We start from the raw sequence: 17,761 nt of genomic DNA on the forward strand, positions 1-17,761 counted from the left end.
AAGTGGGAGCTAAACATTGAGTACACGTGGACACAAAGAAGGGAACAATAGACATGGGGCCTACTTGAGGGTGGAGGAGGGTGAGGATCCAAAAACCACCTATTGGGTACTATGCTTATCACCTGGGTGAAGAAATAATCTGTATACCAAACCCCCATGACACACAATTTATCTATATAACAGACCTACACAAGTACCCCTGAAATTCAAAGTAAAAAAAAAAAAAATCTGCTTTAAAAAGACTACTGGCAGTGTGGCAACGGACTCAACAATGGTCAAGAGTATATGGGGAAAGTGCAGTCATCCACTTCTGTCAGTTCCACTGCTAACACTCAAATCCAAGCCACCATCTTCTCAAACCTACCTCTTTCATAAACCTCAGCATGACCTAAACTAATCATATTGATATGGTTTGGATGTTTGTCCCCTCCAAATCTCATGTTGAAGTGTAATCCCCAATGTTGAAGGTAGGGCCGAGTGGGAGGTGTTTGGGTCATGGGAGTGTAGATCCCTCATGAATGGCTTATTGCCATCCCCTTGCTAATGAGCTAGTTCTCACTCAGCGAGTTCACGTGAGATCTGGCTGTTGTAGAAGAGTCTGGGACCTCCCCCTTCTGTCTCTTGCTTCTCCTCTTGTCATGTGATATACAGCTCCCCTTGCTTTCTGCCATGATTGTAAGCTTCCTGAGGCCCTCACCAGAAGCAGATATCAGTACTATGTTTCGTGTGTAACCTGTTGAACTGTAAGCCAAAATAAAACCATTTTTTTTTTCTTTTTTTTTTTTTTGGAGACAGAGTCTCACTCTGTTGCCCAGGCTGGAGTGCAGTGGTGCAATTTCGGCTCACTGCAACCTCTGCCTCCCAGGTTCAAGAGATTCTCCTGCCTCAGCCTCCCGAGTAGCTGGGACTACAGGCACACGCCACCATGCCTGGCTAATTTTTATATTTTTAGTAGAGACAGGGTTTCACTATGTTGGCCAGGCTGGTCTCTAACTCCTGACCTCCAGTGATCCGCCCACCTTGGCCTCCCAAACTGCTGGGATTACAGGCATGAGCCAATGTACCTGGCTGAAACTTCTTTTTTTTTTTTTTTTTTTTTAAATAAATTACCCAGCCTTGAATGTTTCTTTATAGCAATGCAAGAATGAACTAACATATATATTCATTTATTTGTTTAATTACTATCTTTCTCTCATTGAAATGCAAGTTCCATGAAAGCAGGGTCTTTCCTGGTTACTACTTTATCTCCAATGTCTAGAACAGTACCTGGCACTTCATAGGTATCCAATATTTATTACTACAGGAAGTCCTGCAATAATCCAGGAGGGCATCATCTTCCTGGAAAATTTGGTGGCCTAAAAGCTACCTAAGTAAGAATAGGAGAAAAGTGGGAAGATTCTAAAAATTTTCAAGAAGTAGAATCCACAGGACTTGGTGACTGAACTGATATGGGATATTAAGAAGAGAGTTAAGGATAACTTCTAGGTTTCTGGTTTGAGCAGCTGGGTAGAGTCCTTACTGAAGTGGAGGTTACTAGATGAAAAGTACATTTGGGAGGGCACATTATTTCAGTTTTGACTTTTGATGTGCCTGTGAAACATCCAAGCCGACATGTTCAGTCCACAGCCAAATATGTGGGTTTGGATTAAATATAAATGAGAGTAAACATCAACCTAAGTGCCCATCACCTGAGGAGTAGATAAGAAAATGTGATATATTAATATATACACCATGGAATACTACTCAGCCATAAAAAAGAATGAAATAATGTCTTTTGTAGCAACTTGAAAGAGGAGGCCATTATCCTAAGTGAAGTAACTCAGGAATGGAAAACCAAATACCGAATGTTCTCACTAAGTGAGAGCTAAGCTATGGGTATGCAAAAGCATACAAAGTAGAAAATGGACATTGGAGACTCAGAAGGGGAAAGGGTGGGAGGGCGGTGAGGGATTAAAAAAAATAAAAATAAATGAGAGTAAACATTTATAGATGAAACCAGGGGAATGAATAAGATCAACAAGGGAGAAGCAATAAGCGACTTCCTAGGGGCTGGAGATCTGTAGAACTCCAAGCTAATGGCTAGGGGGAAAAAGGAGTGAGGAAAAAAAAAGACAGAAGTAGCAGAGGGGGAGATAAAAGAAAGGACAGAAACCAAGGGAAGATGTTTCCAAAACATAAAAAAAGAAGGGGAAAAAAAAGGAAGCATTGTGTATGTCATTATGCTGTTTTGACAACTGTTGAAGGATCAAGTAAGATATTAAAAAAGCTTCAATGGAATGGTAAGGAAAAACCATACTGGAAAGGGCTGAAAAGCCAAAAACATCAAAGATACACTTCAGAACTTTTTTTTTTTTTTTTTTTTTTTTTTTTTTTTTGAGATGGAGTCTTGCTCTGTCACTCAGGCTGGAGTACAATGGTGCAATCTTGGCTCACTGCCACCTCTGCCTCCCGGGTTCAAGCGATTCTTGTGCCTCAGCCTCCCAAGTAGCTGGGATTACAGGTGCCCACCACCACGCCTGGCGTTTTTTGTATTTTTAGTAGAGACGGGGTTTCGTCATGTTGGCCAGGCTGGTCTCGAACCCTTGACCTCAGGTAATTCACCCACCTTGGCCCCCTAAAGTGTCAGAACTTTTATATAAGCCCCTCCAAACTAAGAGAAGGTCCAGTCTTCTAGAATTTAGCCATGATCCACTGCTTCCCTAAAGAAACTGGATATTCTCCCCAAAAAAGAAAATACTGGAGTCTTCAAAGCTGGCTGAAGAGCTTTATTTATATGATTTAGTAATAAAAAATTACTAAATCATTACTTTTAAATTGCTTTGTTTTACATTTATATTTATATTTATGTATAAATATATAAATTTATATATTTAATATATTTATATATTATATTTATATTTCTATTTATAACTTGCTTTCGATTTCCATAAAGGTGCTTAACGTTTAGAAATTTTTGAAGAGTATGGGAAAATGTACTCTCACATTGCTAGCAGAGAAGAATTTTGTAATATGTATCCAAAATTAAAATTTGGTTACAGTTTGACCTAGCAATTCCATCTCTAGAAATTTACCCCAGAGATATCAGATAAGTATGCAAAGATGCAAGTTTAAGGATATTTGTTACGGTTTTATTTAACAGGAAATTCTGGAAACAAATGTCCATAAAAACTAAATATAAAATTGGTTAAATAAACTGTGGTACAGGGGAAAGTTCTAGTGGCTTGAGGTATTGGCAGGAGCGGCCAGGCGGCAGGAGGAACCATTACGGGAACTGAAGCTGACGATTAAACCTGAGCAAGATTACAACCTCCCAAAAGCACCGAGACTTTGTGGCAGAGTCCGTGGGGGAAAAGCCAGTAGGGAGCCTGGCCGGGATTGCTGAAGTTATGGACAAAAAGCTGGAGGAAGGGTGCTTTGACAAGGCCTATGTTGTCCTTGGCCAGTTTCTGGTGCTAAAGAAAGATGAAGACCTCTTCTGAGCATGGCTGAGGGACACTGGTGGTGCCAACGCCAAGCAGTCCCAGGACTGCTTCGGATGCCTTCCAGAGTGGTGTGACACCTTCTTGTGATGCTTTCTGGGAAGCCCTCAATCCCCAGCCCTCATCCGGAGTTTGCAACTGAGTAGGGACTCCTCCCCTGTCCTCAACAAAGGAAAAGGTCCTACTCACCTCCAATGTACTCCAGGGTCTTTTGGGAGTTTTCTCTCCTAACCATTTTAACTTTTTTGGATTCTCACTCTTGCATGCCTCCACCTTCCTTTTTCCCCTGCTACTTCCCTGGGGACAGTCACCAGCTTTCCTGAATGGATTCCTGGCCCCATCCCTCACCCCCACCCTCAATTTCAGTCCGTTTGATACCATTTGGCTCCTTTTTTGGCAGAAAAGTCACTGTCCTTGTAAAGTTTTTTAGATCAATAAAGTCAGTGGCTTTCAAAAAAAATATATATATATATATGGTACAGGGCAGGGTGCAGTGGCTCACGCCTGTAATCCCAACACTTTGGGAGGCTGAGGCAGGTGGATCACCTGAGGTCAGGAGTTCGAGACCAGCCTGGCCAACATGGTGAAACCCCGTCTCTACTAAAAATACAAAATTTAGCAGGGCTTGGTGGCTTGCACTTGTAATCCCAGCCACTCAGGAGGCTGAGGCAGGAGAATCACTTGCACCCCGGGAGGCGGAGGTTGCAGTGAGCCAAGATTGTGCCACCGCTCTGCAGCCTGGGCAACAGAACCAGACTCTGCCTCAAAATAAATTATGGCACATACAGTAGGATAAAAACCAGTCAAAAGAGAAATTCTGTCTCTAACAATAGCACCTCAGTACACTGTAGTACTGAGTTCTAGGCATCAATCATATATTAACTCATTAAACTCTGACAACAATCTTATGAGACTGGTATTACTAATATTCCCCCATTTAAAAAATGGAGAAATTGTAATTTACCTAAGACCATTGGATAAATTGTTTTGAATGAATCTGAACTTAAGTAGTCTGACTCCAATGTCCACATGCTTTTAACCATTACATGTGTTTAGTGACATGGAAAGATATTCACGATATACTGAATGAAAAAGAGTATTGTTCAACAGCATTTTTTGAAAGAAAATAAATTTATGTGCATCCTTTCACACTGTTCTTCTGGATTTTCTCCCAGTTTCCCATCTTATCTCAAACTCAGATTAAAAATATACATACATACATATATACATATGTGTATAGGTAGGTAATGCATACTTATATAATCATAGACCAAAGCATAGGATAAAGGTTTTATACCAAGTTTTTATTATGGTTATCCCTGGGAACAGGATTATGATTGGGCTTTCTTTATCTCTGTAGTGTCTGCATACACATGTAGGACACGAAATAAGCATATAATACTTTGGGAAGGCCAGAGAAAAACAGTCTGTCATTTGCTTTTAACCACGGACAGCAAACAAAAAACCTATTCTGACTGAAAAATTTCTGTGCCCAACATGAAGTGCTAAGAACAATTCTGACTGATCATCTCCAGTCTATTAAATCTATTGAATGTATTCTATGACTACCTAATGTTTCATATAAGTAAATAAATTACATTTGGAGGAATATATCTGACCTACCTACTGGACACAAAATGATTTCATGATGCTGCCTAGTATTGTGAATCATTCTTTTAGGTCCATAGCTTTTTAGCTACCTGATAGGCTATTACTAACCAAAAAGAAGTTGGTCCCGTTCAGAAAGTAGGTGTCTTTAAAACCTAACTGAGCAACAGAGAATTCATCCTATATCTATCCCATTCAAAAAAATTATAAATCCAACTTTCCCACTACTGAGACAAAAGTCTTAAGGTGATCTTGAGCTTTGATCTCTCAATTATCAACTAGGGGCTGGGGGAAGAATTAGATGTTTTCTCTGGCTAATACCATTACTATTCTACAAATAAGCCCTAGACATTTAATGTATGTTAATGAGATAATCTGTTAGTACTTAACACAGAGTATAAATGTTCAAGAAATGTTAGTTCTGTCCCCTCATCACAAGAAATGCTTATAATACAGAGAAATCTGAAGTCTCTCTGTAGCTATACTGAAAATTCCTTAGGCTCAATTCATAAGCACTTTGAAGGCCAGGCTCATTGGCTCACACCTATAATCCCAGTGCTTTGGGAGGCCAAGGCAGGAGGACTGCTTGAGTCCAGGAGTTTGAGACCAGCCTGAGCAACATAGTGAGACCCCTGTCTCTACAAAATTTTTAAAATTAGCTGGGCATGGTGGCATCTACCTGTAATTCTAGCTCCTCAAGAGGCTGAGGAGGGAGGATCACTTGAGCCCAGGAATTTGAGGCTGAAGTAAGCTATCACCACGCCACTATACTCCAGCCTAGGCAACAGAGTGAGCAGAATAAGACCCTGTCTCAAAAAGCAAAAAACAAAACAAAAGAAAAGAAAAAAAACCCCAGCAATTTGAACTTCTCCAAAGTTTTTAATTTTGATATAAACAAATACATATTATTTTATCTGGTATACTACACTAGAAGCTGAAAGTCAGTGACTGTCATATATGTTTGCGTATTCTTTTTTTCCAAGTGGTGGCAATAGATCATTAAAGTACACTTCAGTTTAGTCCCATATATACTCTGTCTATGGGGGGGGGGTCAGCTTCAGGATTCATATAAGGAAGTTACATAAATATAGGGCACTAGTGGTGAGAAGGCTCTTTTTATCTTCTCTAACTAGTAAAATTCTCTAAGATGATGCTAGAAGAGTGCCCATGTATTGCTAAAGAAGACAGACAAAGCCTTCCTGCCCAGTGGCCAGAGTATGCCCTCTGTAGAGGCCTTGTCTGTGTTAACATGGACAAAATAAATGAAAATAATATGAACAAGTCAACATGTCAATCAAGAAGATAATTTACTAATGTATATAGTATTAAGTTGACACAGGGTATAGGTCTGATATCCAGAGAGGTAGTCCTGGGTTACTCAAAAGACAGATTAAGCATGCAGTGAAAGCACTAGTAAAGATAAGTCACCAAAAAAATGAGGAAAGGCATTTTAGGAAAGACATAATATCTGAGAGTTTAAAACATTAGATATAATATGAGAAATCAGAACTTTCTTGGACCTCCTTATACTTACTTTATGTTTTAATATTTTTTTAGTCTGTATTACATGCACTTTCAATGCTTAGGCATTCTAAAAGTCTTATTCCAGCCCTGTTGAGAGGACATGTTGGAAAGTTTCGGCTTGGATTTGTTTTAATGAAAGAAAAAAATTAGAGGTCAAAACCCATGACTTCATTAAGGGACACAGCAAATATGTTTGTGTTATTTTATTTAAAATATTTTTCTATTTTCTAAATAGCTTTGGCATAAAAAATATATAAACACAAATGATTTAATTTTAAAAAGTGTATTTTATGAACTTCACAAAGAGCAAATGCGTAAAGGAATAAGAGATGAGGAATAGAAATCCACTTACTGAGTTGCAGAGGGCCTGTACTATTTCATGCCTTTGTTTAGAATCAAGGTTATGTTAATGGTTAGGTATGGTTAAGGCTCTCCTAACGTATCAAGAGGTCCTCCTATGATACCACATCATTATCTTTTGAGAGATTCAGAAGAATGATAAGGGATCTAAGAACACATTCTGAGTCACCTTGTAAAGAACAATAATAATGACAGCTAACTTTACTAGGCAGTAAGATGTTCTAGATACTATACTAAGGACTTCTTTGATCATCTCAATTCTTTTAACAATCCCATAAATCAATTCCTATTATTATCTCAAAACCCAGACTTTGAGCACTTAGAATAATTTGCCTAAGGTCACATGGTAGGGCTGAAATTAGAAGCAAATCTGTCTGAGTCCAGGTCTGCCATTTTAACCATCATGTTATACTGAGGAAAGGGTAAGCCTGTGCCTTTGAGGCAGTTATTGCCTTTAATATCAGAATGTCTTCTCTGACTGAAGGACAAAAACCAGCTGGGTTATCTTCATCAACTCTGCAGCAAATGCCTTGCAGTTACCACATTATTAAAGCTGTATGATATGTTGACATAAAATCCAACAAGGTAATTACAATAGAATTCTAAAGTGTTTTATAAATTTCTAAGTATCATGGAAAGAACCGCAAATTGAAATGTAGCAGTTTCTTTTTTAGTCAGTATATTATAAAAACTTTTTAATAATTCAATTATATGTTTAGGTACCTCCAGAGATGTTATAGTAAAAAGTGTTTTAAGAAAAAAGCAGGCATCATTTTGACAGAAAACAATTTTTAACCTTTTCTCTTATATCATCCAATTCATATGATAAAAAGATATTTTATGTTACTGGAAAGAGCTCTATGATAGTACCATTAAATAAATGGATTATAAGAAAAAAAAGACTCCAAATAAACAACAACAGAAAAAGATGAGAGGAGGGAAGAGGATCAGAGTTTCTCAGAGAAGTCATCTATTTTTGTGTGTCTGAGAAACTGAAATGAGTCAAAGACTGTAAATTGAATTATTCCAGTTCCAAGGGCAAAGAGGTAAGAGAATTTGGTAACTTAAGATTAAAAAAAAGACTTACCTTTAGGAGAGCCAAAGCTACATGAAAGATTATGTTCAAACCCTGAAATAGAAAAAGAAAGTGAAGATTAGTACTGCCACATATATCACTATTTTATTATTTCCCCAAGACTTCCACATATATTTAATAAAATTCCTAATTGCTTTAATCTTCACAAACAATAATTAAACCATGAGTTTTTTTTAAAGGTATTTTCTTTCCCTGAGTGGCTTGTTATAAATTTTAGGTGCTATTTAATCAATGTTCACATAAAATTGTTTTTACAATAAGTTATTTCCCTTCAGTCAATTTCTGGATTATTTGCATGTGCCTAAGTCTTGTGAAAGTCAAGTTCCTTGCTCAAGCTGGCATAATGATGCAGAAGTCTAAAATTATTAATTGAAATTCCTAACCCTAATCTGGACATCTCGGTGTTACAGTTAAACTGCAAGTGGCAGACAGAAAAAAATTTAAAAAAAAAAAGGCAGTGTTGCTGATAAGTGGGACAGATTGTGTACTGGAGGCTTTAAGTATCACACTGCATTTCCACTACAGTTCTTATTGTTTTCTTATTTGTTTTAGCAATTGCTTTCAAGTATTATTTGTATAACTAGAGGTGGTCATTAGGGGCTATCTGCCAGACTTCCTTTCCTTTTCTGAAAACCATAGCAATATTTCTTTAGAAATAAACAAATTAAATTGTTCCTTAAGAAGCTATTCTAGAACTGAATTTTGAACTCTGGGTTCTGCCCAATTGCTCTGAAGAGACGTTGAGTTATTAAATTCAAAAGATAGAGAATCTTATATGATAAAGGTAACAATCAGAAATGTTTGCTACAAAATGTGCTGTTTCCTTGCCATGCAAGTCATCACACATAAGAAAAAAGATATTTCAAGTATGAGTTGGCATAAGTCCCATAAGTCCAGGGTCTATTTGATGTGCCCTCTTCATCTTGGTCACTGATAACATTCTGGCTGGCTTTTGGATATGGAGCTGTACCAAATGTGCTATCCAAAAAAACTTATAATAAACCATGCTTTTTCTGTCTCTGAAATAACTCCAGAAGCAAGGATTAGGCCCAGATATTTAGAGTGTATTCCTGTTATGATTTGCTAACATAAACTTTCACATTCAGCTACCAGAAATATGACATAATGATGGAAGGAATGAATGATAAACACAAATATTCAGTTGGTTAAAATATAAACCAAATATTTTTGGTTTGGGGTTTACTCAGCTGATTATTTAAGAAACCAAAAGCAATAGGAAATAAGTATAATCAGGCCAGGAGATAAAAACAAATGAACACAGTTCATTACCATACTAAGCAATTATCCTGGACTGGTTTTGATCACAATTTACCAATTAGAAAAAAAAGACTATTACAGATTTTAAAATGTGGGTTACAATTAAGCAAAATTTGCTTTCTGAATCAAAATTTGACTTCTCACCCACTAGCTGCTGCCCACCTGCCAAAACTTAAAGGCCAATATAAAAAAGACCTACTGCCCTGTTCTCCAACTCTGTCCACCACGACATCACAACCACTAGGCAACAGTGAATTCTCACAACCTGAGTGTTTTATCAGCTTGCCATCAGAACCTGATCCACTATTTCTCTGGTTCTTGTTTTTCCAGTCACTGCCCAAAATGCAAATCCCTCTCATGTCTAGTTTTCTCATCTTCATAATGCTCTGGTCCTTTATCCTAAGCCAGTTTGCTACACCTCCTTTCCTTTCCAAATCCTTTCATGGTAGCCTTTGGAATGTCCACTCCATGTTCAGCTACCTTGGCTGTATTCTTAACCTCCCTGTCAAACATTCCCCCTAAATTCCTTATATTCACAGGAATTGTGACATTTCATTGATTCTTATAACGACCTATACAATGATTCTCATTTCTTAGAGTATGAATGTGACTAGCCCAATATTATACATGTGAAAACCAAAAAGACAATTCTAAGCCCTCCAACTGACTAAATGGAGGACCAAAGGGACCCAGCTAAACCTGAAAAAATAGTTCCGATCACGACAGGAAGGGGCAATCAGGCATGCCTCATTATACTCTCCCTCCCTTTGGAGTTCAGGCACACAACTGACCAGCATTAACATTAAAAGAGAGATCCTAAGACAGACAGCAAACACCCTGTAGCAATAAGATACCAAATTCCAACGTGATTCTAAGTATAGCATCACATAGCAGATAGCAGGGCCCTGAAAGAAACCAAACTATTTTATCCCAAAAGCACTTTGGGAGACCGAGGCAGGCGGATCACGAGGTCAGAGATCGAGAGCATCCTGGCTAACATGGTGAAACCCAGTCTCTACTAAAAATACAAAAAATTAGCCGGGCGTGGTGGCAGGCGCCTGTAGTCCCAGCTACTTGGGAGGCATAAGAAGGAGAATGGTGTGAACCCGGGAGGCGGAGCTTGCAATGAGCCGAGATCGCGCCACTGCACTCCAGCCTAGGTGACAGAGCGAGACTCCATCTCAAAAAAAATAAAATAAAATAAAGATTCCTTGAACATATTTTGAAATGGTCCTACAAAGTTGTCTCTTGTGGGGAAAATTTACTTTCTATAGAGGATTCCCTTCTCTTTCCAGGTCATTTTCTGATCCTGAAGAGATTGGCTGAGAGTCTAGAACCTTTTTAGGATGTCTAAATGAAACATTTGCCATTTATTGCCTCTGGGAGTGGTTACCCATAAGACTTCATATACATAATAAGAACTCTAGTCTTTACAACCCCTTATCTTAACCCAGACACTCCTTTCTGTTGATTCCAGGCTTTAGATAATAACAACTCTTTCAACCAATTGCCAATCAGGAAATCTTTGCCAACCTGGGCAACAAAGTGAGACCCCATCTCTACAAGAAAGTAAAAAAAAATTAGCCAGGTGTGGTGGTACACACCTGTGGTCCCAGCTTCATGGGAGGCTGAGGCAGGAGGAGTGCTTGAACTGAGGAGGTTGAGCTGCAGTAAGCCAAGATCACACCATTGCACTCCAGCCTAGATGACACAGCGAGACCCTGTCTCAAAAAACAAACAAACAAAAAGAAAGAAAGAAAAGAAAAGAAAAAAAAAAGATAACATTTTTAAATCCACCTATGACCTGGAAGCCCCATCTTTGAGTTATTACTGCACTGAATGAATGTATGCTTCACATCACATGTATTGACTGATGTCTTTTCTTTTTTTTTTTTTTTTTGAGACAGAGTCTTGCTCTGTTGCCCAGGTTAGAGTGCAGTGGTGCAATCTTGGCTCACTGCAACCTCCACTTCCTGGGTTCAGGCGATTCTTGTGCCTCAGCCTCCCATGTAGCTGGGGCTACAGGCTCTGCCACCACACCTGGCTAACTTTTGTATTTTTAGTAGAGCCGGGGTTTCACCATTTTGGCCAGCCTAGTCTCAAACTTTTGACCTCAAGTGATCTGCCCATCTTGGCCTCCCAAAGTGCCGGAATTACATGTGTGAGCCACCGCACTCAGACTGATGTCTTTTTTTTTTTTTAAGAGCAGAGTCTCGTTCTGTCACCCAGACTGGAATGCAGTGGCACCATCAGAGCTCACTGCAGCCTTGACCTTTTGAACTCAAGCAATCTTTCCACATCAGCCTCCCAAGTAGCTGGAACTACAGGCATATGCCACCACGCCCAGATAATTTTTTTTTCTTTTTTTTTGGTAGAGAGGGTTTCACTATATTGCCCAAGATATTCTTGAACTCCTGGCCTCAAGCAACCCTCCTGCCTCAGCCTCCCAAAGTGCTAAGATTAAGGGCATGAGCCACTGTGCTCGGCCATGGATTAATGTCTTATGTTTCCCTAAAACATATAAAACCAATCTGAAACCCAATCACCTTGGGCACATGTTCTCAGGACCTCCTGAGGCTGTGTCATGGATCATGGTCTGTAACTTGGCAAAATAAACCTCTAAATTGATTGAAACCCATCTCAGATGCTTTTTGATTTACATATGTGTTTAGTAACAGGCTAGAATCACCCCCTCAAGCCTCCTGATGTCTAGTCTAGTGAGATATTCTCACACAGTGCTGGTATAATGTGCATAGTAAATGCTTATTTGAAGACCGAATGATTAAACTACACTAGCTTTCCCAAATTTTCGGGGGTTGATTATTTCCCTGTGGACCCAACTAGACCAATTTACAGAATTATCATCAAATTACAGTAAGAACCCCTTTCTTCAATTATCTCAAAATCAAACAATTAGACAACCAAGCTGTGCAAAACACAAAGAACTTACAAGTAAAAATTAAGTAAATAAAGATCTCTAAATAGCCAAAATAGCTCTCACAAACACCAAGAGGAAACTTTGCTTAACTTTTTATTCTATACATACTTCCAGTTAGTTTGGTGATATGATTTTGAAGCTTATAGATATTACAAGTAGCAAACTACAAGATAAAGTATGTGCCAGATGGGGTCAGGGATAGATAGCTTACAGAGACAGTTGTCAGAATTAAAATATTAGATCTCACAGAAATAGAAGACATATATTAAAAAAAAAAAAAAAGATAAAATGCATAGCTCTCTGGGTCCACTTGGGGGAGCCAATAATCTTCAATAGTTAATATTAACTACTGTTAATTATCATTATTAACAATGATAATCCAGCAGGATTGATGAATGCTTATATCATGTTATAATACTGTGCTTAAGAAGAGAGGTGAGTGTGTGTTTTAAATAAAAAGTAGATAATGATGTTTTGAAGTTTGGGAAGCTAAAGAGGAAACTTTCAGTTACCAGAAAAATTTATATATGTAAATTCTTTAAACAAGTTCAGAAAAATAAGGTATTACTATATCTGCTTATATGAAGCTCTAGACATTACCCATAAAAATAAAGACTTCATAAGCCTTGAACTAAAGTAGAACAGAGTGGCTAGATGATGCAAACAAATACACTTTAAGACATTTGAGTTGATGGAATTCAGAAAAGAACTTGTTATTCTATCAGGTTTTTTTTTTTTTTAGAGATAGAGTTTCACTCTGTCACACAAGCTGGAGTGCAGTGGTGTGATCACCACTCGCTGCAGCCTCAACCTCCCAGGCTCAAGCAATCCTCTCAACTCAGCTTCCAAGTAGCTGGGACTACTTGTGTGTGCCACCATATCTGGCTAATTTTTAATTTTTTCGTAGAGATGAGGTATCCCTATGTTGCCCAAGCTGGTCTCCAATTCCTGGGCTCAAGTGATCCTTCTGCCTTGGCCTCACAAAATGCTGGGATTACAGGCATGAGACAACACATTCAGCCTTGAAATGTATTTTTAAAAGCAAAATATCTCATACATTTTCAAGATGCCTCCCATTTTTAGGAATATGTAAACCCCAGCAATTTGTTTGTTCTTAAGGGGAAAACATGTACGTAGTAGGAGTCAAAGGTTTGGAGAATTATTAAGAGTAAAAAATAAGTAAACATATTATGGCCACTTATCATTTATAGTACAAGGTCTAACTCCAAATGCAAAATAATAACCAACATCTACTGAGTATTTTGTATGTGCCAAGATACGAATTAATTACATTAAAGGCATGTCCCTATTTCATCCCACAACCACCTAAAATTCCATTTTATACACAAGGAAATCAAGATTTAGAGAAATCAAAGTAACTTTCTTAAGTCCAACAGCTAATAAGTGCAGATCTAGGATTTTAACCTAATTCCAAAAGTGATACTCTAAACAATTAAGTTAGAGAAGATGATTCAATGAATATGTGAATGAATGAATAAATCTCTTATTTGGATATTATTTAATGTGTCCTCTACTTCCTAAAGGATTAAAGCGATTCTTTCCATTTAAAGGCAAGTAAATTTTGAGAGCAGAGAGTAAAAAGATAACAAATAAGTGACTCCTACCAGAACTAAATTCTATTATTTGTTTCCATATTGAAAACACTCATAAAAAGTAGCTGACTGCTTGCAGTATATGAGGCAACAAAAACCCAACTTGCTGTGGGAAGAAAGGGTCACCACCTTCCTCTAATGACAACAGATTGAGATCAGCCTTGCATGCATGACGAAGTAGCTTTTTAACTGATTTGGATACTGCTATTTCAAAATTCAATTACATTCTGGCATCATCTTTGCTTTAAAGAACACCTACAAGTAATTGCCCCAAATTGAATAATTGCTCCAAAGTGCAGATCATGGTGTTCTTGGGTAGGCCAAGGATTAAGCACCCACAATCTTGCATAAAATAACAGCTGACAGTAGAGCACTCACTGAAACAAAGACACTGAACATTCTGGCTCTGATAAGCAGGCAATCGTGGGTTCAGAGAGAGCTGACAGATTGTATGAGAAGCTGTCAAAAACTTAAGCTGACAGCACTGAGAACAAATGCTGAAAAGGTAGTGTCAAAAAGTACCAAGTGTGCATCAGCACCTGGGTTCTTAGGAATCAAAATAAAAGGGAAATACTGGAAATCCTAACAACAAGTCAATAAACCAAATTACCAAATTATCAAACCAAAAATGGCCAAAGTAAATGGAGCAGGTTTACAGACAAAGCTAGAGGAAATGGGGTTCTGTCCTTTCTGACCCATACAAAAGAAAACATACCACCCTAGGAAGAGATAATGACTAAATGAGATAGCATACATCAAGTGAACTGAGTATTTGGTAAATATTCGATAAACACTAGCAATTATTATTAGGTTCATGTATTTATTGCCCATTATATCCAGTATTTTATATTTTTCACTTAATCCTCTCAACAGCTCTAGGGCATATGTATTATTGCCACCATTTTAGAGATGGCTAAACTGAAGCTCAGAAACAGAACACTGTTAGTAAATGGTAAAGCCAGGCTATAACTCAGGTCTATCAGACTAAAGCAAATCCATGCTTTTTTCCACTAATTCCATCTTGAGTGCTAACTCAGTGAGACTTTTGTTAGATATCTGTGATGGATTAAAGAGTCACAATTATTTGATGCTTCTCCCATTGAGAGTTAAGGTCTCTGTTCTCTCATTTCAACCTGCGCAGACTATGGTACTGCTTTTACCAGTAGAATATGGTGGAAGTGATGCCATGCTAGTTTATGTGCCCAGGCCTTCAGATATTGACAGCTTTCATGTTCAGTCCCTTGGAGCACTCACTCTTTGAAGCCAGCTACCATATAAGAAGTGCAATTATACTTATACCCCCATGCTCTCTAAGGAACCAAGCAATCAAAAGAAGGCCTGGAGAACCAGATTTCATCAGTAAAGAATAAAGACCAAGAATCACCAAAGTGGTAGATATGTGAGTAAAGAAGTCATCTGGAAGTGAATCAGGTGGTCCAGCTGATGCCAAGTGGATCAGAGATGGACCACACAGTTGAATTCCAAAATTTCTGACTCATGAGATTGTAAGAAAATAAATGATTGCTTTTAATTACTTTTTTTTCACTTGGAAATAATTTCAGATTTAGAAAAACTTTGCAAAAACAGTACCAAGAAGTCCTACATATCCTTCACTCAGTTTTACCCAAACATTAACATCTTACATAATCATAGTATAATGATCAAAACCAAGAAACTATTATTTTTATCAAATGCTCCACTAATGCTCTTTTTCTGGTCCAGGATGCAATTCTGGATTATATATTGAATTTGGTTGTCATGTCTCCTTAGTCTCCTTTCATATGGGACCGTTTTCAGTCTTTATTTTTCATGACCTTGATGCTTTGGAAGAGTATTGGCCAGTTATTTTATAAAATGTCCCTCAACTCGATATGTATACTGGTTCCTTATGATTAAATTCAGAATATGTATTTTGGGCACAAATACCACAGAAGTGATGCTGTGCCCTTCTCAGTGCATTCTATCAGGAGGTTACATAACATCACTATATGTCTCACTATAAAAATCATTGTCCTTTTAAAGCCACTCAGTTTTCGTATAGCTTGTTATATATTACAGGTAATCAAAAGAAAATCCCTTTGGCTTCTCTGATAAATTTCTTGCTGCTATGATCTATAAAGCAATGCATTGTTTCAAAGAAAGTAGTGAAAGTGACAGATAATTAACACGCAAAAAGAAATAAGTTAATACTAGCTGCTCTTAAATATAGGTTCTACAGCAAGAATATTTAGAATATTAGCCAAAAATTCTTTTACTTTATTCTGCTTCTCATGTTTTAATCTCTTTGAAAGTTTAATATTTTAGGTTGGCTAATGGTGCTTGATGGAGTAACTAAATAAAAGGATGTGATGTTTGGGTTTTTGTTCTGAATGTCCACTAGAGGTCAGGATTGCAGCACTGAAAATCAATCGCTTTTTTTTTTTTTTTAAGTATTTCACAGACCAACATAGTAGCCTTGTATACAAATTGAGACATGCTGTTTTAAAACCCTTATGCCTAAGTCCTCCCTTATTTTTACTATTAATTTACTAACATATACCAAAAAAAAAAAGGATGACTCCCACCCTTCCTTTCCTCTAGCTTAATTATATATTTTCCATTTTATTATAGTTATTTGTTATACAGTTTTTTCATAAATGACTAGTGAATGAGAAAGAGTTCAAGAATGGGTAGGGATGAGAGATAAGTTTAACATGAATGCATCTGTTTAGTCATGAGTAATTTTAAAATATTTTCTTGGTTTATACTTGTTTGTACAGATTAAGTAGTAAAATATCTACAAAATCTAGAAGTCTTTATCATAGGTGACTCTGAGAAGAATTTTTTTTAAAAAAACATAGTTTTGCTATTATTTATTTATTTATTCATTTATTTTAAACTTTTATTTTAGGTTCAAAGGTATATGTTCAGGTTTGTTATGCAGGTAAACTTGTGTCATAGGGGGTTTGTTGAACAAGGAAAGAAATTTTTAGAGGTTTGTGACATCTGAATTAGATAAAACTTTCAGAAACAAGGCAGGCAAAATGAGATAATGAAATCAAATTAGAGGTTTTAACGTGTTTCAAACTGACCCAATAGTCTGATAGATAGTTTTTTGGATAAACATAGAAATTGACGTTTTTGGTCTTGAAGCTTGAACCTTAACATTTGTTTTATCGGATTCCTTACTCAACAAAGGACCTTCAGGTCTCTCAAAAAAAAGTATGGAAGAACTGGAACTCACCAGATCACCATATCCAGATAATGAGATGAGGGCCCCTCATTCACCATAATTGCTTCCTTACCCCTCTCTAGTTCCTGTTTCTTACATATTGCTATATCTCTTCCCTGCTATATAAATCCCTAGTTTCAGTTTGTCAGGGAGATGGATTTGAGACTGAGCTCCCATCTCATCTCGTCTGCTGCAGCCCCCAATTAAAGCCTTCTTCCTTGGCAATAATCATCATCTTAGTCATTGGCTTTCTGTGCTGTGAGTAGCAGGACCTAGACTGAACCCCTGGTGTTGTGGTAACATATTCATCATATGTCAAGCATTTTGAGGACATTTACAAAGATGGATAAGTCATCCCTACACTCAAAGGACTCCCAGATTAGGATAGCAGATAAAAATACAAACAGATAACACACCACCTAGGGAATGATGGGGAGGTATGACCTGAACATTAGAGCACTGAAGTATTGCTATAAAGTCCCTATACACATGTTCCATTGGCCATTGAATACTGGCATTCACCTTTCTGTTCTTCTCAAATTCTCTTAAGTCATGATACACATCGGATTATATTGTTTTACAGTTATAGTTACCAGTCAACCATCCCAGGCTGCAGGGGTGCTTTTGATACTCTTCATAATGATAAAGGACTTC

At 37.6% G+C, this 17,761-nt stretch overlaps 1 protein-coding gene across 10 annotated transcripts in view; it reads right to left on the reverse strand.

The window, feature by feature from the left end:
* Positions 1-17,761, reverse strand: part of RABGAP1L (RAB GTPase activating protein 1 like) — an 815,258-nt gene that overhangs the window by 227,173 nt on the left and 570,324 nt on the right. For all 10 annotated transcript variants that reach the window (XM_031012360.3, XM_055366257.2, XM_055366261.2 and 7 more), the window contains one exon: positions 8,059-8,100. In XM_031012360.3, coding sequence (XP_030868220.3) covers positions 8,059-8,100 — 42 coding nt within the window. The remainder of the gene's footprint in view (positions 1-8,058; positions 8,101-17,761) is intronic.

The sequence above is a fragment of the Gorilla gorilla genome, chromosome 1, assembly GCF_029281585.2.
Source record: "Gorilla gorilla gorilla isolate KB3781 chromosome 1, NHGRI_mGorGor1-v2.1_pri, whole genome shotgun sequence".
Taxonomy (NCBI): Eukaryota; Metazoa; Chordata; class Mammalia; order Primates; family Hominidae; genus Gorilla; species Gorilla gorilla.